Source organism: Pezoporus occidentalis, unplaced genomic scaffold (assembly GCF_034315485.1).
Source record: "Pezoporus occidentalis ecotype Australia unplaced genomic scaffold, CSIRO_AGI_Poc_V1 ctg83, whole genome shotgun sequence".
Taxonomy (NCBI): domain Eukaryota; kingdom Metazoa; phylum Chordata; class Aves; order Psittaciformes; family Psittacidae; genus Pezoporus; species Pezoporus occidentalis.
The window spans coordinates 128,353-152,434 of NW_026916192.1; the positions used below are offsets into that span (position 1 = coordinate 128,353).

Sequence of the window (24,082 nt, forward strand, 5' to 3'; positions counted from 1 at the left end):
GGCAGGAGGCAGGGACAGGACTCTGCTCTATGTCCTAACTTGCTTCAGGCTTGGGGTGGGGTTTGGGAGAAGAGCCCTGTCCTCATCCCTCCCCACCAGCCAGCCCACTTCAGCCCCCTCAGCAGCAGGGACCAGAGCTGAGGCAGGGTGGGGTGGGTGAGGGTGTCAGACAGAACACAGAATGAACACTGCCAAGGCCACCCCTAACCCATGGCACTGAGGGCCTCGGGTACACGGTGCGCGAGCGTTTCCAGAAGAGTCATTTCATCACTGCCCTGGGCAGCCTCACCGTTACTCCTGGGGAGAACATGAAAACCCCCAACTACAGTCCTGCAAAGGGCCTGAAAAGAAAGACATCTCCACTTGGTTCTTTAAAATAGATTTCTTTAATAGTTTCCATTTGAATACGTTAGTCTGCAGTTAGCGAATTGGCATTAATCCAGGCAGCACAAACCTTAGCAATCCGTGGGGACAGTGCAGGCTTCCAGCAGTACTTGTTAGGGACAGAGGGTCCCACCTCCATCCCAGAGTCCAGGCGCTCTGCCTGGCACCATGCAGGACACCTCCTCCCCATGCTCTTCGTAAGACAGACAATAAAAGGATGAAGCAGAGAGCTCATCCCTCTCAAACTGAGATGTTGAGGCATCTGCAGGGACAGATGAGCTCACAGAGATGACACCCAGTTATTATGTGCCTGCGCCCCTCTGCACGCTCATGCCCCAACACCCATGTTCCCTCTTTGGAGGAGCTGCTGTGGGTTCCTTTTCCTTCCCTGCTGACGGCCAACTTTGGCTCCTGCACCAGCCTAAAGGCCAAGGCAAAGCCAAGCTGCCTCTAGGATGTGCGCACCCCACAACCACTGGGGCCTTGGGTGATCAAAGGGAGTTCAGTTCACCCACACAGCCAGATAGCTAAGGCCAGACAGACTTTGGTCCCTCTGTGTGTTACATCAATCCAGATGTGAATGAGACTCTGGAGGCTTAGAGCAACAATCACTGGATGCACCAATAAAAGGCATCCCTTACATTAAAATCCTTTATAACTTGAAGCATTTATTTTACGCGTACATCATTACAGTTAAGAAGAAGCAAAGATACACCAAAGCCACAAGTACCCAAGAACAAAAAAAGTACAGAGGAGAAAGAAATGAGCTCAGGGGAGGGAAGGGGCAGGGAGGTGGGGACCTGATGCTGCAGCTCTGCAGTGAGGAACCAGGGTAGGGTCAGCCCAAGGCATTCAGCCTGCCAGGTGGGACACAAGGATCCTGGGAGCTCCTGCATGAATCCAGGTTAATGCACGAGCTCAGAAACTCTGAGCCCCCTGCAAGCAAAGTACCAACTGCAAGTCCAGAGCAGGACACAGAGGAGAGGAGAGGAGAGAGGGATGGGGAGAACAGGCCCTGCACGGGGGAGTTGGAGCCTTGCTCCTCACCCAGGGCCCCAGCACAGGGACCCTCAGAGTGGGCTGCATTCTGCTGGCAATGATGAGACACAATGCTTCAACCCTGGGACATCTTTTCCCCAGTACCTCCCCGGAGCCAGGACAGAGCTGAAGCCAAGTCACCTCATCAAATCAGAAAGGTTAAGAAGTGTTTCAAAGAGGACAGGTTTCCTTTAGCGGGAGCTGCGAGACAAGTTTTTGATTCAAATGCAGTGGCTCAGGACTTCAGGCTGTTATCTCATTCCTGGGAATCTGCCTTGGAGCAACACAATTACCTCTGGTGAGGAAGCAGGGCAGGTGCAGGTTTGGCAATCAGGACTGCCAAATGCCAATTCCCCCTTTTCCAACATATCCCACAATGTTCCTTTCAACCAGGAGTGTTTATTCCCAGCATTTAACACATTCTGATAGAACAGATCCAAGGAAAACAACTGACATCTCCAGTAAATATTGCACTTCAAGATTAGTGTGTGGGTTTTGCTTAAGGACTGAAATCAGAGACTGACATAAGACTTCAGGCATAGCAGGTCAGCATCAAGAGCAATGGTCCTGAAGAGGATTTTAAAAACCACATTAGTTCCCCAAGAAAGGACAAGCTGCAAGTTTACCAAAATTAGTACATTTTAATGCTCTGTGAAAGAGCCAACCCCTGCTGCAACTGTCCCAGTGCTGAGATGTGTCTGTTCTCCACAGCACTGTAACACCTTCAGGTGGGAAGGGGAAGACAGCAGGAGCAGGGGTTCTCTCCTAACACATAGATTTAGTACCAAATGATCCAAAAGGAGATGGTAAAGAGGTGACTGGAGCTGGGGCTCTCAGGAATTAAAAGCACACACACATGCGCGCGCACACACACACACACACACACACTCACACTCTAACCACCCCTGAAACCCTGGTTCCAAACCCCAACAGAAGACTTGCACCCAAGGGAGCCCTCGTGGTGGCTCCACACATGGCTGGTGGCTGGGTCCTGGTCACACTGGCTCCTTGGACCTCACATCTGGAGGACAATTCTGTGCTTTTCGACTTGCTTATTCTGGAAGAGCCACAACTCAACTGGCACATACAGAGCATCCTCTCACAGGGCTGTAAAGAACGATCTCTGACCAGCCACGCTGGGCTGGGAAGAGAGAAAAGAAAGAGTCTGGTTTTTGCAGGTAATGGTTTTTATCCCAGAACAGCTGGAAGATACATCCCTGAATGTGTTACCCAGAGAGCTCTCAGAGTCTCATCTGTTAGAGATCAGAGATGGGGATGGGGGGGGCTGGGGTTGGGACAATGCTCCACGGTTCCAAGCCGTGCACACACACACACTCCACAGCATATCCCTGAAAATCCATGGGCTGTGAGGGACCCTCCAAGCACTGTCCATCAGAATCTGGAGTGAAGAGTTACTCCTCAGCAAAGTCTCTGTCAACGTCCATATACGCCTCGTCGATGTAGCTAACTATGGCACAGGGGGATGTCCGGTCTGGACTGAGCAGTATAGATACAGTCTCTTTCCAGTAGGCAAAACTAATACATGAGCTCTGTGGGAAGAGATGAAGAGGTTGGTTAGTGAGGTCCACAGGCACTGACATGCAGCAGAAGGCACATCCCAAAGGCATTCAGCAGAGGGAACTGAGAATTGCTTCTCATTCAGCCCAATTTGCCCAGCCCCTCCTTGCCAGGGCAGGGAGCAGAAGGGGTGGGAAGAAGCTCCTCTTCAGGTACCTCATCTATAGGAGACTGCCTGCCCATCACTCATGACAGCCATATGGCTGTGTTCTGCAGTTAGATATGCACCAAAGAAGGGCTTTCTTAAACACATTAAAATCTGTTAAAGCTGCCACTCAATCACTGAAAAATCAAGGAAGGAACCTGTGCAACCTCCCTTCAGCCTTCTAGTGCATATACAAAGGAGCTGTCTTCTCATCACAGGTCATTTATTCCTCTTCTTAGTGCCCAAGACAGACCAGCTCAAGTGGAAAAGAGTAGGCTGCTTTCCTTGTATTGTATGTCCCTTGTATGCCCCCTTGTAAACAGGGCAGCTGCCCTGTATTGGAGCAGCTGCACCAGACTGTTTTCCTGCACTGTGCCACACCAGAAGAGAGGGGACAGTCTGGTTAAGGTGCTAGCTATTGTTAAGGGTGGATTCTGTCCTGCCTCCACACCCCTGTGCAGGGCTGTTCACCTCACCAGCCCTGCCTCTCAAACCCACCCAGCACTAGCAAGTCTCACTGTGTGCCAGAGCAAGACCTAAGGGCCTACTTGCAGGAAAACCCAGCATCTACCTTGTGAAGTCTGACTGCTTGCGGAAGGGACCTGACTGGGAAGATGGTGTGAAAAGCACTACACAAAGTCACACTCTGGAGCACAGCTTGCTCCTTTCTTTCCCTTCACCACCTCTCACTTCCCATTTTTGCCAGCTGACTAGTGGACAAAATGCTGTAACTGATTCTTTCAAGGCTAAGGGGCTCACATACATTTTCTAAGCAGGTGCTGTCTTTATCCTTGTTGAGGTAATGCTGCTGCCAGAATCGCAGGAGACTGTGGAAGTTGTTCAGGATGAAGCCTGGGTATTTTTCTGTGTACTCCATCTGTTGCAAAGTGTGCAGATAAAAAGGCAGCTTTTCTTTCCTTCGGGCCAGCATTAGGATAACTAAACTTGTGTTCAAACAACTGACATTTTCCTAAAGGTAAAAATGACACAGTAGGTGAGACAAGAAAACCCCAAACCAACCATAAACCCCCCTGAGGTATCAGCTGTACACATCCTTACAAATCATGCTTATGGTAAGCAAGAGGAGCTCCTATGTGTACCAAGAAGGGACATGCGTCTCCTGAAGAGAAGGCAGGTTCCTCCCTGCTCCCAGCCCAGTTCATCACTACACAATATCAGCAATCTGCAAAGTTACTGTCAGCTCTTTACCTGTGTAAGTGTCTGTACATGAATAATATTAATGAGACGGAAAAGAAAGGACATTCTCATGGACATCTGGGACATATATGACAACAGGCGGCACTCTGACAGGACTTCTGCAACTGCAGCGAGAAGAAAGAGACAGTCATCAGGTGCTTAAAGTTCAGGCAGGTTGGTCCAAGCAACATGGCAGTAAGGGCTGGTGCTCAGACCGTAGCAACAAACACACAGAGTGGTGCTTCTCAGGCTAAAATGAAAGTTTTCAAACCCCAGACTTTAAATAACCACTGCCGGTACCAAACACCCCAAACACCGCTTCTTATTCAAGGGCCTGTAAGGACAGGCCAAGGGGAATGGCTTTAACCTGCCAGAGGAGAGACTGAGATGAGCTCTTAGGCAGAAGCTCTTCCCTGTGAGGGTGCCCAGAGAAGCTGTGGCTGCCCCATCCCTGGCAGTGCTCAAGGCCAGGTTGGACACAGGGGCTTGGAGCAAGCTGCTCTAGTGGAAGGTGTCCCTGCCCGTGGCAGGGGTTGGAGCTGGATGAGCCTTGGAGCAAGGTCCCCTTGCAAGCCAAACCAGTCTGGGATTCTGTGATTCTTTACCTTTAGCATCAGACTGATTCTCAAATCGGTCCAGGGACAGGGTAATGCAGCGAACAAGCATGTTTGAGTCAACCAGTGAACTGTTGATCTGATTTAAAAATATCTGGAACTAAAGAGAAATAGTTTTTAGTACTGGATTAAAAAAAAAACCAACAAAACCACCATCCTACAAGCACACCCACAGAGGAGGTCTGAGAACAGCATTTCGTATCTTCAGAATGGGTATGGCCAAGGGGTGTGATAACGCAGTTACTCTGTGGCAGAAGGGGAACAGGTCAGTTAGGAAAACCTACAAACAGGGTTTGGCAAGTAAAGCAACATTAAGTGTTCTCCAGGTGTTTAACACTGAAATTGAACAGTTCTTGAAGGATACTGGAGAAACCACCTGAAGTTCTGAGCGCAAGCACCCAAAACGTGCACTTCAATGTAGTGCTTCAGACATGGACAATTTCTCTTTCCCTTCAGAAAGGTCAGTTCTGAATGCCCAAATGCTCAGGGTCATTTCCTTTTTTGTTATCCCCAACAAGAAAAAGAGGAGATCCATACTCCAGGGACTGCCTCATCCACCTCAAGCCAACTCCAGCACTGAAGGCTGCCCAAAGGATGCCTACAGCAAGTACTTTAAAAACACTATGGCAAAGGAAAACACCAAAGTCCTGGCACCACTCAAATCTCTTTTGAAGCTAGGTCACTTCAATGAAGCCAAGATTTCATACACTGTTGGTTTTGAAAGAGGGAAATGAGTCAGCATAGCTGCTGGGCTCTCTAGTTCCTCCAGCTCCATGTTTTCCTACACTTTCTCTGTACAAGCAGACAGTGCTAAGGAGGAATAACGCGGAGAAATACAGAATGACGATTAAAGAAATTATAGCTTGATAAATAGGAAGCACACACAAAGTGTAAGGACAGATTCTCTAGAAGGACTGAATTCATTTACCAGAAAACCACCTGAAATTAAATACATCTTTCTTTTAAATGCACCTCTGCTTCTATCCTCCCTGGTCCTTCAGACTTAACAGCAACCAGAGAAACATTTCAGTAACAGAAGCAAGAGTATGAGGTGACTCAAAGCCTATCCAACAGCTGATGTTACATGCACAAAGTGCACAAGAGCATGCAACCACTCTGCATAGAGTTGCCCATTCCTGATCTACATATACAGCCAAGTTTTATAGGTAATTACATCAGCCTTGTATGTAATTGCATGTAAATTCACGTAACATCAATGTATGTCTTTCTACAGCATCAAATATTGAGTATTTAAAGTCATCTCAATGAAGAACCCTTAAAGCTCCAGTAAAAGTTTTTTCTGAGCCTGTCTCAACATCCACAACTATCAACTTAACCCAAACCCCAGTGACTTCACAGGAAATGTTCTACCATAAACCCTGACCTTAGCCCTGCCTGATCATGCAACAGGGCAGAATTTTCTGAGCAGCCCAGTGCCTGCTGACTCACAAGGGCTGCGACACTTCTGAGAACATGAGTGTATGCAGCAACACAGATGCTTGTGAAGTCTTTGGCAGCTCATTCCTTAGTGTTAATTGTGCACCAAGCTCAACAATCACACCAAAATCGAATACATCTGAGCTTTAGTGCTACATCTGGCTGCATTGTAATGTATGTAATGTGACCCAATTGGCACAGCTTCTGCAAGTATTTACCTTCTCATCTGTGTTGATGTACTTGTTGAACCTCTTGAATGCATCAATATTGAATTTCATCAGCTCTCCCAGAAGGTCAAAGTAACTCTGAAGCACATCTCGTGATTTGCACTCACTATCAACAATGCAGTAGAGAATATGCTGGCATGGGAGGAAAACATGTTATTGCCACAGTTTAGTCCAAGCCAGCAGTACAGCACAGACTGTGATGTAACCACTAAAACAGCTATCTCCAGGTTTAGTTCTGAGAAGACAGAACTAAAGACTACAATGCAGATGAGAGTTCTGTTAAATTAATCCCAGCGATTAACTTAAACAGGGGAAGTTCAGGTTAGATATAACAAAGAAGTTCTTTACTGTGAGGGTGCTGAGGCACTGGCACAAGTTTCCCAAAGTAGTGGTAAATGCTCCATCCGTGGCAGTGTTCAAGGCCAGGTTGGACAGAGCCTTGGGCAAAATGGTCTAGTGTGAGGTGTCCTGGCCCACGGCAGGGGGCTGAAGCTGGATGATCTTAAGGTGCTTTTCAACCCAAACCATTCTATGATTCTGTACACTTCGTTACCTCCAGGAGTCCTCTCTTCAGCAGGAAGATCTGGTCTGCATAGGAGGTGGTCCCCCGCAGAAAACTTTCAACTGCCCTCGCTTGCCAAAACCTGAGAGAAAGAAGAAATGAGGTTTTCATTTTGGAGCAAGGGGAATATTTATCACAACTATTGTTTCAATCAGATTTCCTGAGCTGTTTCATTCCAATCTAAAGCTGGAGTCAGACCTGCTGATCCTGCAGAAAGTCACTGTGCTGGGTGTGAGGTCCAACACAAGCTCTGGCATTCCCCCTCACCTGCACTACCACAGCAGACAAGTGCAACAAAGCCAGATCTTTTCATAGGTTATAATTTTCAATGGCTATAAACTGCACGAAAACAAACTGACTTCCCAGTCAACTCTAAAGAGCTCCAGCACAAGTGAACCCACCTGAAGGAGGATTCAGCCGGTTCCTTCTTCATAACCTGAAGCAGTCTGGTCAACAAACCCCTTTTCCCATCACAGACAAGACTCCTAGAGCACATGAGGAAATCACAGCATGAGTGGAAGGGCTGCCAAGCTCTGTACCTTATAGAACACTGAATCCAGTCTCTTCTCCAGAGCTTTTAGTAATCAAAATCCCAGTATTAAATATATAGTACAAATATTCATTGCTAGTTCTACCAATGGAAGAACTCTCCTCACTGCCTTTGATGAACATCTGCAATAAAAAGCTGCAACATGACTTCCAAACAAACCCTAAAGAAAAATGATTCATTTCCTCTCAAAATTGTAATGATTTCAAAAATACCAATTCACAGCTTGTAGTGTTGAAGAGTTAGAAAAAAATGCCATATATACCATATTTGTGCTTAGGAATGAAAGAAACACAGGCCTTTTTTGCTCAATAGATGTAAAGGAAGCTCCAAGTTCTGTTTAAGGAGACAGAGTATGAAAACCCAAATGCTACATGAAGTAGCCTTCATGAGTGTAGCACTAAAAACACAGAGGCTGTAGAACTGCAACACTATTTGTATTAAACAGCATCTTCAGTGAGCATCTACCTACAGCAACCTTGTGCAAAAGCAATGCCTTGATTCACCCCTGGCAGTACTCAAGGCCAGGTGGGGGTGGCAACTGGATGAGCTTTAAGGTCCCTTCAACCCAAACCATTTTATGATCTCATGTATAAGGAAAATCAACATGGAAACAAAATGCTAAGGGTGAAAAAGATACCAAGTTTAGGTCAGAAACTGAGCAATGCTGCCTGTCAGGCGACACAAGCCACCCTGCAGAGGCAGAATGAAGCATTTCAAGCTGCACCCTCCTACTCAAAATGCCCCAGGATGCAGGTTCAGCAGATACTCCCAGGTTAACTGCCATGTACTGGATCAGTACCCTTACTGAGCAGTCAAGAGCCAGCTGGAAAAGCCCTTGTGGGAAGCAGCTGTTTCGCAGTGTGAGTCTGTTCTCACTACCACTTGAGAGAGATGAGAAACTTTGCAGGCAGGAAGAAGCTCCTTTAGTGTGCTCCTAACTGGGCGAATTCTTTCTCCTAAATACTCACCCCTTTTTGACCAAAGCCAGAAGGGTACCTGTGCTTAGAAAGGAAGGATCTGAGTAATACAGACAGCATTTCTTCCCAATTAGGCACAGTATTATAATAATTTTAATCTTCTCTTAGAGAATTCCCTTTAGAAGAGAGGTAAATCTGCTCTGGGAGCCCAGGGCCCGGCTCATACTCTGGGACTATCCTGATAACTGAATTCTGCAAATATTTCAACCTGGGAGGTTTGTGCATCAGAATCATGTATTAAAGAGCTTATTAAGTCAAAATAGTCAATCTAACAGGTACTCAAATCTAACACTACAGATTCACAAGTAGTTTAACATGTTAATCTAATTTAGCTTATTCTAGTTATCAGCTGCTCTTAAAATAAAGACTCTGAGTAGACATATATTTGTGCAGACCGGAAACAGACATTGTGTATGCACAGACTGCTCCTGAATCTCTAAGTTTTATTAGTAGCAGCAATTCATGCATTTAGGGGATACCAGTTTACTCAACAGGTCTGTTTGTAGTGCCCATAGTGAGAAGGGCCAGACAAACAGGCCTTTGGAAAGCAAATCATGACGGAGTCTGGTCCATGAACTCAAACTCCCTCTTTCAGGTTGCTTTTGTTTTATAAAGAGCCTTACTCTGAGCACAAGCCCATTTTAGTTTTGCTAAAGACCACGAACATCATACAAACCTAGCCACTTCCTGCTGAAACACTGGAACTAAAGCAAGTGTCTAGGACAGAAGGACCCCAAATAAATCAGGTGACATCAAACCCCAAGTGCTTGCAAAACTTCAGAAGCTACTGCAATAACCCTTTATCCCTACTCACCTGTCTGTGTTGACAACTGCATCAACTTCAGGGATGTTGGCTTTATGGGAGATTGCACTCAGCTCGTTGAGTTCTTGGCTGTTTAAAAGCAGATACTTGTTCCTACAGCAGGACATTTGGGGAGTTGGGGAGAAAACGCAATGAATTCAAGAGGCAAATGTGCAATCCCATGAAGAGTAAAGCTACACACCTATGAGGGCTGCAGGACCAGGCAAGCAGCTTCCACCTCTCTGACACTGCTCCCCTCACCACAGCGCAGCAGGCCAGCTACCTGCTGCGTTGTGAACCTCCTCCCAAACCACCAAATGCCAGTTTCAACACTGACCACCTCGGAGATGGTGGTGCTTTGCTGTTCAGGATCTTATGGTTTGGTTTTTAAAATCTCAGCAACATTTTGCTGAATTTCAGAAGACTTAAATCAACTTTTTCCCACAGCTTCCTACAGTTTCTCTCTGCCCTATAGTGACCATGCTCTTTGTCAGTAGTAAATCTCAGAAAGTAGGCACTGCAAGAGAAGTCCTCAATCATCCTGGTATTTTACTACTTTGAACAAACTGTTTACTCTGGATAGATTAAAACACTTCACGAAATGCAGAAAACAGAACAGGGATGGATACAAGCCCCAGGAATTTGCATGGAATTCATTTTCAAATACTACACTTTTCCTAATGAAAATCAATTAGTCTAGCTGTGAAGTAAATGAAATGCAGAAGAAGACTGACAGTAGAAATGTAATCCAGAGGCTCCCTTTGAGAGACTCCCTGCCCAATGCCAGTGTGCTCCCATAGAGCCCTCCAAAGTGCTCAGAATCAACTGCAAAGTTGTATTTTCAGGAGCCCTAAAGGAACACAGGATGCAGTGATGACTGTGAAGGTGTGCAAAGAGATCTATTCAGCATACATAACTACACAGAAGATAAACTGTTAGACCAGAAAGGTGATGGGGATGCCTTCTTGCTTCGAACACTGGCTTCCAGATAAGTGCCCACTGAGGCTGTCACATGGAGCTTCTTTTGATCTGGATCAACAGGTTTCTGTAATGAAAATACAGCCTCTCTTCCCAGGCAATAAACAGTCCCACAAGTGTGAGTTTATACATAGTCTTACTGAATACTAGCACAGAAGTAGTTGCTCTCATCTTGTCCTTGGCTAACTCAGCATATCTGTGAGCTCATGTAATTCTTTAAAACCCCAAACCAGATTCCACACATTCCACTTGCTCAAATGTTACAGCTGAAAGCTCTGTTTAAACAAGCCTGAGATCTTTGTAGTGGTCACTCAAGCGGGAATATCATCTAAAGAGATTTTATTGGAAAACCTGGAATGATTCCTGGGCAAACAATGTCTTGCAGGGAGGATTTACAATAGGTCGGCCTTACCCTTCTGCTTATAGTATGTCCAGCAGCTCCCCAGTCTTAAAGCTAATCCTGCACAATAAAAAGGTTGATATTTCCATCCAGTACTAGATCAAACCTACACACAGTATCACTGGCTGCACATCTGAGCAGGGAAGCAGTGCCATATGCTTCAAAGGCAGATGTTTGTAAGCAACAGAACACCACCTTGGAGGACTGAATTAGAGCACCAGGACACTGTACTGCAAGATATGATTCTACATGTCAGAACAGAGCAACAAATACCTTTGTAGCAGCAGTACAGCATTTATAGATCACTATTCCAGCAGACTCAACCTTTGCAAGTCTGCCTTTTGAAGGCAAACAGAAGCTTTCTTCCTATTTCCAACCTAGCTTCCCAATGGCTAGCTGACAGATAACTGTTCCTTTAACATTTTCCCATCCAGTTTCATCAGGTCTTCTCTGTTGCTGGCATTCAGACACCAATCATGTCTCCCCAGCCTTTTGAAAAGGCAAAGGAGTCTTGATTAACCTCTTCAGAGGTTGTCTTTCACCTTGATCTTCCAAACTGAACATGTCCTCACAGGGTACATGTGCTCTTGTGAGCACACTGGCTCACTACCAACTCTCAGAGAAAAGACAGATAAAGAGCAGCATGAAAGCTGCCTCCTTATTCCCTCAGCCAGAAAGTGCTTACTCATCATATAAACGTTTCAGTTCATTGCAACACAAAGCAAAATGGGCTATTTCAAATCATTAACAGACATGTTAAGACATGCCCACTGCAGAGCATGTCCATAACATCTTCACAGCAGGAGCTGAAAGGCACATGAGCATGGAATCAAGTTTAAGGACTGTACAATGTTCCATTCACATGGATCCTGCACCATGCTTGGGACACCCACTGTAACTGCAACCAAACACACCGAGCCCCAGTCTCCCACAGCTTTCCATACTCACTCATGGTGATCACTAAAGCTCTGAAGAAGCCTCAAGAACTGGATCTTCAAAGTAATGTCCTAAAAAGAGACAAGAAAGGTCAACAGATTTTGCTTTACTTGTGGATATCATTAGTTACCAAAGCTGACATGAAACAGCTGAACTGAAAACCTATCCAAACCAAACACATCTGGGCAGCAGAGCAAGTGACTTGCATAAATGGAGAAGGCTGCACTTTGCAGGCTTCCCAAAATAGAACAGAAGTGGAGATTGTCCCCCAGCCTGTGCATGAAATGGTTAATAATTTTCCACTCCCCCCAGAAGACCTGACTGTGATCCATTTGTGTTCTGGGCCTCTCTTTGCTAGACCCACTTGCTACCATGTCCTTAATTTTGGTCATCTTCCACCTTTGGCCTCCAGGGACCACAGAACCCTTTCCCAGTTCCCAAACTAAGAGAGAGTGGAGAGGGTAAATTGCCAGCATGAACCAAAGATAAAGACTTAAGCAGTAATTCACCAAAAAAATATGAATGCACATCTCCCTTTCTTATCCAAGCACCCAGTTACTCAATACAACCACCCAGAATTAAATGATAGGATAAAAATCCAATATAACATTTAAGAAGTTACTCACTGGGCTACAATCACAATTCTGGTTGTGTCCATGCAGAACCAGGGCTGATGCTGAATGCTTTCTCCAGATCAGTTTGTCAAACAAGTTATTGAGACCAGGAATCAGTTTGAACTCTGCTATCATTTTATGAACCTGGAAAGCAAGAGAAGCATATACCCAATCTGGACAGAACAGTCTGGTAAACAGATGGGCACAATTATGTCATCCTCTGACAACAGAAAGAGTGAATTCCTTTAGCAAACAGCATGTGTTTGTGGTTACATGCACACTGACTATGGTGTATCACTACAGCAGTTTCCATTTGGTGGAGATGGATAAAAAACAGACATTTTGAGAGAACACTGTTAGCCAATGCTTCAGTTAACCACCCTGCCTCTGGAAGCACAGGTTTTCATTCCCATCTATATGGAAATCACATTCCTGCTGCTGGACATCTCTGAATATCACACCTGAGGAAGCATGCAGCTCCTTCCCACCTCACCCACAACACCCTAACAGACTGCAAAGCTTGGAGTCCTTTGGTGCTCCCTCACTTTAAAATGCTCTCAGACACTTTGGTCTAGTCACAAGCCTCCAACAACAGCAGCTCTGAGCAATCTCTCTGAACATAGCACTCCCTGTAGTCCCTCAGTGGCCAGAACGGCACAAGCACAACAGATTAAACCCAGTATATGAGCTGCTTGCAAGAGCCTCAGTCCCTCACTAAAGGAGGAGCTCTCTGTGCTCATCATTTTAACTCCTGAATCTGCTCTTTTCCACACACAGCATAATCTGCTTATTCCAAATGACTCTTCCCTAAGTAAACTGAATACATCTGAGATTAACTCACAAGTTCCCACTTGACAGATGGCTGCATGCCAAAGCTGCTGAGTCACAGTCACTGCCTTTGGATCGTGCACTCCCTTCAGACCCCAAACTCCTCACAGCTACTGGGCCCAGGGATGCCAAGACAACCTCTGCTCTATATTCATTCTTCAAACTCCTGTGAGCTTTTCCTGTTGCTGCCCAGCTTCACACGAGTTGCTCTATTTCTTTCTCACCACTAACACTACTATGAGCTTCTGCTGCATGCAGTTGGGCTCCCTGTAGAAGGAACAAGTAACTCAGCTGACTGCCTTTCACCACAATACATGTATCTCCTTACACATATACAAGGAGAGTAATTTAGAGTGTGACCATAAGAAGAAGGAAGCAAAGGCACAGATCTGCAGTGAAACACCACTTATCCCCAAGAGCATGATCATCCCTAACACACAACAGGTACAAGCCAGGCCACTGCTACCACAGCTGCCAATTCATGCACATTAGCCAGCAGTCAGGTTTAAACCAAGGATTTAGAGTAACCATCCAAAACCAGGTTGAGTTTGTCAGGAAGCTGCATCATGCTTCAAGCAAATGCTAGACCATTATGTTGATTATTACAGTGGACTGAGGCAGGTTTGCGATGTCCTGTAGAAATCCTATGCAAAATTAGTCCAATATAAAACCAGTAAGAACTTTGGCTGCTCAGACTGGATGACTGATAGCACAGATCAGTGCTTTTATTCCCTCACAGGAAAAGAGATCCCATCAAGCAACTGAAATGCTTATCAGTGAGAGTGCTGTTGCATTGGAGCTTTCCACATAGAACAGCTCAGATCCAGTTCTCCATCCAGCTGCCTCTCAGGAAGGGGAACGGATTTACATTTCTTTCAAAGGCAGTGGATTTTACTGAAAGACCTGGATCTGGACAGAAAGTGTTTGGGAATGGAGTAACTCAAGTCTTTCAAGAATTCAATTCCAGTCTTGAACCAGCCCTGCAGAGTGAGCCACTAGCTTCATCCTTAGCCACTTTCACTGTTTGCATGGGGGCAGAAGCAGCAGAGGAGGAATAAAGAGCTGTTTTTCCCAGGAAATGGAAAAAAAAAAGTCAAGTTTAAAGCTAGCTATTCCAGCAGCAAACTGTCCACCTTGTCTCATTTGACAGCACCACCCCAGAAGTGACCCAGGAAGCCAGCCCCTCCACCTCCCTGAACAGGCAGCAGCACGATGAGCACAAGCTGCAAGTACTTTCTAGAGTATCTATAAAGCTGCATTCTTGTGGTGAAACCAGGTAGGGATCAGTTATCTGACTCCATACAATAGGAAAAAACCTCCTCCCAACAGATCCATGCTCTGGTGGGTTTATGCCCAACAGAAACAGTACTTCTAAAAGCAATGAAGTACTTTTAAGAACAGTGAAGTACAACAGGATTATGAGCTTCTTATGGTACTGATTGTGGTTGCTGCAAGAATTGCTGGTTTCTTATGGTTACTATTATACTGAATCTATTTCTTTTCAGTGCCGAGTACCAGACTTCAGAGTGACCAGGTGAGTTATGTTTGTGACTGTGCTACAAAAGCACTTCTATTTTAAATTCAGATTAAGAGACTTAAGAGACTGCATATTTGTAACTCCTAAACAGCAGGAGGTTACAAGTACAGAACAAAATACTCAAAGTGTGCTCAAGCAACAGCCCAATACAGCAATTCTTGCCTAATACAAGAGCCCTTCAACAGCTCAGAACAATCTGATCCTCCCAGTCTCTAGGGCATCCAAATGCCCCTGCTATTCCAAGCTGCTCTGTTGAGCTGAGCAGGCTGCCAGTGCTGGAAATCTGTCAAAACTGCATCAACAGATTGCTTTTCTTTTTCCTTCACAATATGCTTTTGACCAGTTTCTAGCAAAATACAGCCAAGCTGCAGTGACTGGTTCTCCATAAGCCTATGGAAGGCAGGGAACAAGTTATTTTTCATTCTGAAAGCAAGAAATACAAAAGTGAATGAGTGTGGGATTTCTAGGCAGCACCTAGAGCAGACAGCCCTGAAGTGTACCCTCCCAGCTGAGAGTTCAACACCACACTCAGCTGAGACATGGGAACATACTGCAAAAACCACCCAGTCACCCCAGAGGATCTTCCAGAAGTGAAAGCAACCAGAGAAGGGGAAGAATGAATGGGCTCTGAACAGGTCACCAGCGCACCAAGAAGGGGAAGAACACGTAACTGCAGCTCCTGAAGCATCCAGGTACACCCACACCTTTCCTCACACACAGACAGGATGCCTCATCCAGAAGCATCCTCCTGCACCCATCCAGAGCTCTGGAGACTGACACCGCCCCGCCACAGGTCAGCACAACCTGTGTCAAACCTTGCTCAATGGCTCATGCTGGCTCTCAATGACGTTTGTTTGTGCAACCCTGTGGTGACAGGATTTGCCCAGCTTTACACCTTGAGCTTTGCCCTGCATGTTTTTGTGCCCATGACCTAATTCATGTATATTTAGGTTTAAAGAGATGTTACCTTCTGCATGAGTGACCCTTTTCAAGTGCTCACCTGATTCCTCTGTCTCCCCATGAGCAGCACACAAAGAACATACAACACCTCCAGCTTATACATGATCTCGTGCATGATCTTCATGGGCTGTGGAAGCTGTGCTCGTGTCGAGGTGTTGGCTAAGCCACTCTCATCTGAAGATTCTGAAAAGATGGAAAAGATGTAAGCCTGAGGCAGCTTCAACAGGAAAGGATTTGTAGCAACTATTACTGGTACACTGAAACACCTCAGGTGTAAATCCAGCATGTCTGCTTGAATCTTAATTAAAAATAGTGCCATGCAGCAAAGAACCAACTTACATTAAATGCTACAGAAGAGAAAAATAGAGCTGCAATAAAATAAAATTAGATTTCTTAAAATTATTTTTTTTTTCCATGGATGAAGGGCATTGTCTACCTAAAATAAGCAGGATCACCTCTATGAACTAGCAGATTACTGCACCAGAAAGGACATGGCAGAAAGGGTAATAAAGGTAGGGGTGAGATCATCAGAAGCATTTACTATTTGCCTATTCTCATTTCATACCTCAGTACCAGTATACTTAGGCCATAGGTAAATAATTTTCATATCCCTGTCTAGTATTATACTGCTAAGGGCAGAAACAGGACATAACAAACCATGGCGGGGGGGGGGGAGGAGGGGGGGTGGAACTGGATGATCTTAAGGTCCTTTCCAAGCCACACCATTCTATGTTTGCATGACAGAAATCATGAGTGACATAAAGTCAATAAAGACATAGTGAAACTTGTAGGCTGCAGTTCAGAAAGGAGTTAGCTCACACAAAGCGTACCTAAGGGCTGAACTGTCCTGCCTGCCACAGGACAGCATGAATGCTTGTTGAACCCATGTGAAGAAACAGTAACTACGCAAACACACAAAGGAAGGAAACTACCAAAGGCACAAAAGCGCAGATGCTGACTCTGACTCAGAGTCCCCAAGCCACAAGCTACTGGACACTGAGGCAGTGTTCTGGGAACGTGCATCTGGGTTTGTGTCCTGGGTTCAGCAGTAGCAGTCATTTTTCTCCTTCTTAGTAGCTGCTGCAGTGCTGTGTTTTTGACTTTCAGCCTGGGAGCAGCGCTGATAACACCGATGGTTTTAGTTGCTGCTCAGTCATGTTTAGTCTGACCAAGGACTTTGTGAGCCTCATGCTCTGCCAGGGAGGAGGGGAAGCCAGGAGGAAGCAGAGACAGGATACCTGACCCAAACTGACCAAAGGGTATTCCATACCACAGCACGTCATGCCCAGTATATGAACTGGGGGCAGTTACCCAGAAAGGCGAGATCACTGCTCAGGTAGGGCTGGGTATCGGTCGGCGGGTGGTGAGCGGTTGTATTCTCTCCCCTTATCATTATTATTATTGGTGGTAGAAACAGTGATTTGTCTTATACCTTAGTTACTGGATTGCTCTTATCTCAGTCCATGGGAGTTACATTCTTTCGATTCTCCTCCCCATGCCTCCAGGAGCAGGGAGAGGAAGAAGGTGGGGGGGGAAGAGAGAAAGCAGCTGCGTGGTTCTCAGCTACCTGCTGGGTTTAAACCACAAGTTTGCTTGCTGACTGATGTTGTGGGTCAAAAGCTGTGACTGGGCATGTTCCACCTCAGCCTTGAGAACTCTGCTCCAGAACACCAAATGCCCTCCGGTTTCACAAAGTCCCAGGCTCATCTGGGTTGAAAGGGACCTTAAAGCTCCTCCAGTTCCAACCCCTGCCACGGGCAGGGACACCTTCCACTAGAGCAGCTTGCTCCAAGCCCCTGTGTCCAACCTGCCCGTGAACACTGCCAGGGATGGGGCAGCCACAGCTTCTCTGGGCACCCTGGGCCAGCGCCTCAGCACCCTCACAGGGAAGAGCTTCTGCCTAAGAGCTCATCTCAATCTCCCCCTCTGGCAGGTTAAAGCCATTCCCCCTGTCCTTTCCACCATGTTGGTGCGTATAAAGCTACATGAAAAATGCTGCTATTGACATTTCATGGGGGGTTTTGTGTATTTTCAGAAGGTCCAATAATTGTTACAAAACTACTGAAGCTGGATAAGGAGAAAGTTTTCTAAAGCAGCACAGAAGCAAAGATGTAGGTATCAAAATTTGGGGTTAATTCTCATGACGTTACCAGGTACTTTGAGCTCTCCAAGACATACAATGCATTTTGTAAGGGTGAAGAAACAAACCCTGTGTTCCCTTCAAAGCATTTTTTAAGGTTGTATTAACACTTCCACACACTCAACCTGGAGCAGTTATTTTATTTCCCAATTAACTTATTTAATTTTCCTGGCACTACCTTTCCTTTTAAAAGGAGGGATGCCTTGCTTGAGACCAAGTATTTGGACCTAAAGCCATCAGCTTAAGTTTTAGAGCAAAATGCTGGCGAGGTCACTTACCTCAGGTATGTGTTATTTCTGTCACTCCAAGGGAGATCAGTGCTGAGGATGTACAGTGTTACAGTGTTAGTACTATTTAGGCATGCAAAGGGCACATTTCCTTCTGCTAACTTTAGTTCATGAGGAAAAACAATCCATGCTACATGAGGACAAAACAGTAGTCAGACCTAAATGCTGAGCTGGTGGTTTTCCAAGAAAGAAATGGGAAAGGAAAAGCAACGCATGGCAAACACTGTAGAAGGTTAAGGTATGCAGCAGCTAATGGTGGCTAGAGGAATGCAAGCCAGATACCTGTACTGCTCTGCTCTGCCTCTTCATTTGCCACTCTCATCAGTGTATCAAGCACTAGTGCATTGTCCAGCCCCAGCCAGGTGTACCATTCTTCCAACTCCTGGAGGAAGCTAGAAGTACCTGTTGTTTCAGACACCTTCCGTGTTGCCAGTTTGCACAAGCGCTCAATGAAGCCTGGAATATTCAGAAGTGTAGCTGAAAAAAGAAATCCAAGTATTAATTATGATTGAAAATAACCAACACAACACTCATCACATCCTCTACACCACAGGGTACCAAAACACCTCCATTAGTAATATGAAAGAGTGCACAGAAACTAAACCCATCTGGTTAAAAAGATGGAAGAAGTCAGTGCACTCTCCTGTTAAGGACTGGCAGAGAGTATACACACCCTAGAAGTAATTCAATCAGCGTTAAACTGGTTTGTGTAACTAGTTCTACCCTACTCTAACTGCTTGTTTCCACCCAATTCCCTCTGCTGGCACTGCTGGTTTCCAGTCCATAGCGAGTCAATACCAAGGAACTGATCTGGTTGAAAAAATCAAGCTGGCATAAATAAAGAAGCAGCCCTTCGAAGGGGCAGCTCCACCTCCTCTTCCATCTGTTGTGTGATGCTACCTCCTCTCTTTACCTCCTATGGTGTGTCTCACTGCACACCGAACCAGCTTACTTCAGGAGCTGGGGAGAAAGCTGTTAGCTTTTTAAGTATGGTTTCCTGAATTAGTTCTTCATGGAGCAAAACAGATGGGAAACATGTAACAGCAGCCCCAAGTCAGAGGGTTTTAATTGTGGAACTGCACCCTCAGAAACAGCAACTCAAGGACAGAAGTCACTGGTTTGCAAAATGCTTGGGGAGGTGCCTTTTGTCCTAAAGATTTCCCAGAATATCTCAATTACAGCCCTGTTTCTTATAGCTACATGGCTAAGTCTTCACACTGCAGGTGTAACTAGAAAAGGACTATGTGAAAGAGTTGAGATTCTGCCCGCTGGTACCATGTCTGAAAGAAACAGCTTCCTGATAATTTTAACATGGAATTGGCAAACAAAAACTGGTTATAAACGCTTGCTTGGCTAAGTTCAGCTCTTCAGGATTCAAGTTTATTCAGTTCAACAACTTCGTACCCACATCTATGTGTACTTGTCCCCTGCTCTTTACAAGCAACCTCTGGTGATTGCAAGGCAGAAGACAATACAAACCCTTTTAAAGCTTCTTGCAGCTTCTGCCTGCTGTATTATGTGTCTGTCTTTCCCTGGATGCTGTAGAGGTGACAGCAGTTACAAACTGAGCTTTCCTGTTCATGCCTAACACAAAACATTGGAAAACAGGAGAACCAGCTCCAAACCCCCTTTTTCCACTTCCCAAAATTGCCTGGCATGGGCCTATGCAAACATCTGCTTCAGAAGCACAAAAGAAGAGTTGCAAAAAACAGATTCTACATTGGAGGGTACTTTTAAATCTCTTAAATTCACATTCATCCTTCTGGGCAAGACATTCACATCTGAAGTACTCAGCAAAATAAGGAAACCAGCCCTGTGCCCAAAGTTAAACTGGTATTAGACCCACAGATTTCCAAGTCTGGTGTGCTAAAAGGGGGCAACATGATTAGTGTTAAACATACTTTCCTTGTTGATAAAAACAGACATCCTGCTCAGGATAAGGCCAGATAAAAGCAGAGAAGAAACTGCTCCAACAGCAACCATGCTGCATGCAGTTTAGTTCATGAATTCCTATTTTAAGGAGGACATGGAACTCTTGAGAGTTGCTAAACAGAAGGCCATCAGGGATAGAAGACAAAACCAAGTTATTTTAACCCACTCAGTTCATCAGAGAGGGCTGAAATGACAGATATTAATCCACCTATTCACCAACCCTGTATGAAACCAAAAGCTACAAAGGAAGTTTCATTACCAGAAAAGACTGTTTACAGGAAACTGCTTGACGAAAGTGAATAAAGAGAAATGCTTTGCCAGACAGACTGCTTATGGTATCCTCTGGAAACACACGCTACGGATGGGACACTGAGCAGAGGGAAACTTCACACACCGCTGAGATTCTTTTGTATTTGTTCCCAATGAATTACCTTGATTAATTTCAGCTCGAGAAGGACCCAAGTTTTTTTTCTGCTGGGCATTTTTGGCAAGCAGCGTGTGCTTGTCATCACTGCCTGGGTCAAGTTCTGAAATGGTGACAGCAAGGATCCTGCAGAAGTTCGCAAGCTGCTGCTGATCAAAACTGGACACCAGGCTCCCAAGATTGGGAATATCATCCAGTTGGATCATTTCCTAGAGGAGGCAACATCAGGAGAGTAAGTCACACATGATAAGGGCATGGAGTTGTTGGAGCAAGGCCAGAGGAGGCCACGAGGTTTATCAGGGGCTGGAGCACCTCCCGTATGGAGACAGGCTGAGAACACTGGGGCTGTTACGCCTGGAGAAGAGAAGCTGCGTGAAGACCTCAGAGCAGCTTCCAGTGTCTGACCCTCTCCACAGAATGTATGTGGACGTTTCATTCAGGGTTTTGCCAGGGTTACACTCACCCCACACCATCCTCTGCAACAGCATTACGAGACCACATGCATCACTTGGCTGCTGCAGGAAATGTGACTGATGATCACTGTTAACATGCAGGTTTCAAATAAGCTTTAAGAGGTGGGGATGCCTGCTCAGAGGGTTATCTTCAGCAACTCAGAGACAGTTGTCCTTCCTAGCCTGAAAAGCCACACAAAGAAAGAAACCAGCAACTGACCTTTTTCACTCCCAGGATATCTTCAATGAGCGTTGCAGTTTGCAGGAATGTCTTTTTGTTTGTCATCAGTGTAAACAGGAACAACACAAAGTCGTTTCTTTCCGCCAATCGCCTTGTGACTCCTTCCGTCTAGAGAGGAGCAAATGCACACATGGACCCAAAGTCAGAGCCCACTTTGAGAAGTCACAAGTTACAGGCACATGCAGGACAGTTTTACAGATGATGTGCTGCTGAATCGGCTACCCCTGAAGCCAGGAAACATTGTGCTTACGATGACTAAAACACCATAAACAGTCCTTGCCTGAAATTAACATGCAAAACCAACAGGCTCCAGGAGGAGAGGCTTCATCTCAAGGCAGTTGTTTACTTGCTTGAATCAAAAGGAAACATTGCATGCATAGAAATACCTCAGAGAGACCTCTGGTTCCCCATGCAAACTGTAACCAGCTCCATTCCATGGTATGTAAGCACACCCCAGATGTCTGTCGGCATCGCTCCCAGCTTGGCAGAGCAACCAGAATCAAGCACTGACCTTACTGAACTCAGTGATGAACCCAACTTCATGCTTTCCCTGACTGCTGGGTTCATTAAGGTCAGCTTTCATGCTCTGATCTCTGCTGAAAGCACAGCCAGTCCTCTCTGTTATTAAACATAACTTAAAACTACATCCTTACCACTTGCAAAGCTGTTTATTATATATAACTGACACATTACCGGTGCTCACAGAGCTAGATACGTCCTGAATATTTACACATAAGCCTAAGAACACCTGATATTGCACTGACGTTTTTGTAATCCTGAATACTTCTCATTCAAGAGAATATTTATATATATATATAGTTATACTAAATTAAACCAGCTATTCTATACACTGCAAACCTGTTTCTTAGCATATTATGCCATTCACAGTTTGCAAAAGTGTCAGTCAGGAAGAGTACTCCCTCTCTTCCTGCTCCCATGTGCACACACAGTGAGAACATGATCTATTAAGACTCCCAACTCTTGAGACAGAGTTGATGTCTTTGGAAGAGCTCCAAGCCAGTAACTGCCTTTTACTTAAGTTTCTGTTCCACAGTGCTTCCTGGGTTGTGCCATAATGAAATGTGGGATTATCTTAATCCTGAGGATGTTCCCTGCATATGCATCACCCGAGGCATGTGCTTTTAGCTTCAACATTTTAAAGGCAAGGAGTTGCAACAGGCCTTTAACCAAGTATCTTCCCTAACACTGATCTGCCAACAACCAAACTGAATATTCAGCATGTGAAGGAGTTGCAGAATCCAACTTAAAACACTTTGCCAGCACTATCACTGAACTAGACGAACTGTAGCATGGGTTAGCAGGCATCCATTCCCAGCTGCAAATTTGAGGTTTGACTACAACATGGCTTGGAAACATGAGCACAAAGAGCCAAACAAGAGGATTTAAACTTGATAATGTGGTAAGAAAACAGAAATTATTTGAGTAACGCATCAAATTACAGGGTGGCCCAGAAAACACACTTCCACAGCAGTGGTACTTACACATATACATGTGTTGTACAGTATGCTTAAACAGTCCTTGATCAGGTCATCGCTTACTGCAAAGAAGAACACAGACACTCAATAGCTACACGCTGCTGAGGAGCACCAACATCCACCATAGTGACATCAACAGCTATACAACAGTGAGAATTTCAGTTTAACTCCTAGCTTAGACCATAAGTGGAAATGCTTTGGAGGATGGAAAACAGAAAGAAACACTCTATACCTGACCTCTTCATATGGTTTCTTCCAAAGCTCCCCTCAGCACTGCCTAGGACCACAAAGGGTACTTGTGGTCTAGGACACATCTTAGTGACACATTAGGAAAATATCATAGATCACAGAATTCAAAATCTGTCAATATGAGAAACTCTATAGATACATATTAGTTCCAGTTGTTAAACATGGAGGGAGTTTTCTCCACACAGCATCAGGACTTCATAGCAAACCTTCCAATCTCATTTACTCCAGCATTTTAATATTCAAAGTATGTTTTCAGTACAGACATACAACAGCTGCCTCCAGCTCAAATTCATCAAGTTACTTCACCTTTGAAGCTCGCTGGCTGCCAGGCATGGAGCGTACCATGACATTTCCTTTGCTCAGAAGGGTTCAGGGAACCAGAATGACAGACAGGAGAAACAAAAACACTAAACCAAAGCTGCTCCAGCAGAGAAGCTGTGCTAAAGCTACTGCACCCCACCTGCAAGCTCTCCTTCCAGCAATCTGGAAACTGGTTACTATGGCTAGACCAGGAAAACAGCATCAGTTACATTATCTCACAATCTCTGTAACTCCTATTACATCAAGGATGTTTTGTGGATTATTAATAACTGTTAACAGCAGCTACAGCCACAGTAACAATGAAAGTTTCCACTGACTGCAGATTGACGAGGGACATTACGCTGAGTGCATGAATGCACTGAACTGTGCTTTGCAACAGGTGACTATCCTAAATCCCATCATGAATCAGTACCAGAGGGAACAAAGAAACCAATGATTCATTTAGGAATAGGAAATCACTGGTATGGGAACACAGAAATAGAAGAATTTCTATGTGAAAAAGAACACAAGACAAGTAAAAAGAAAACCCACCCATTTACTTACTTTTCTGTTTCTTTTTCTGTGTGATAAGAGTTGGTCTCATGAGAATTTCTACTAAAAGCTGTAGTAACAAGATAAAGAATTAAGAGAATAATCATTGAGATACAAATAACCAATTCATTTGTCAGTGATAAATCCAAACTTAGTCCTGTCTCAGCTGAAGCCACAGAGGCGACTGATTACTGGCAGCTCTACAGTCAAACCCCGCTGGTGGCAAAGTTACCTTGACAAAAAAT

The 24,082-nt window shown here is 45.1% G+C and overlaps 1 protein-coding gene across 1 annotated transcript in view; it reads right to left on the reverse strand.

Annotated features, from left to right (window-relative positions):
• Window positions 1-2,591: 2,591 nt before the first annotated feature.
• The window catches only part of TRPC4AP (transient receptor potential cation channel subfamily C member 4 associated protein), a 35,961-nt gene continuing 14,470 nt past the window's right edge, over window positions 2,592-24,082 (reverse strand). The window contains exons 4-19 of the mRNA XM_062604113.1: window positions 23,850-23,907; window positions 22,743-22,798; window positions 21,220-21,348; window positions 20,555-20,756; window positions 18,474-18,668; window positions 15,805-15,947; window positions 12,452-12,583; window positions 11,838-11,896; window positions 9,524-9,625; window positions 7,584-7,667; window positions 7,174-7,264; window positions 6,612-6,752; window positions 4,948-5,056; window positions 4,355-4,467; window positions 3,909-4,115; window positions 2,592-2,972 (exon numbers count right to left, since the gene is read on the reverse strand). Of these exons, the coding sequence (XP_062460097.1) occupies window positions 2,835-2,972; window positions 3,909-4,115; window positions 4,355-4,467; window positions 4,948-5,056; window positions 6,612-6,752; window positions 7,174-7,264; window positions 7,584-7,667; window positions 9,524-9,625; window positions 11,838-11,896; window positions 12,452-12,583; window positions 15,805-15,947; window positions 18,474-18,668; window positions 20,555-20,756; window positions 21,220-21,348; window positions 22,743-22,798; window positions 23,850-23,907 (1,959 nt within the window). The 3' untranslated portion in view covers window positions 2,592-2,834. The remainder of the gene's footprint in view (window positions 2,973-3,908; window positions 4,116-4,354; window positions 4,468-4,947; window positions 5,057-6,611; window positions 6,753-7,173; window positions 7,265-7,583; window positions 7,668-9,523; window positions 9,626-11,837; window positions 11,897-12,451; window positions 12,584-15,804; window positions 15,948-18,473; window positions 18,669-20,554; window positions 20,757-21,219; window positions 21,349-22,742; window positions 22,799-23,849; window positions 23,908-24,082) is intronic.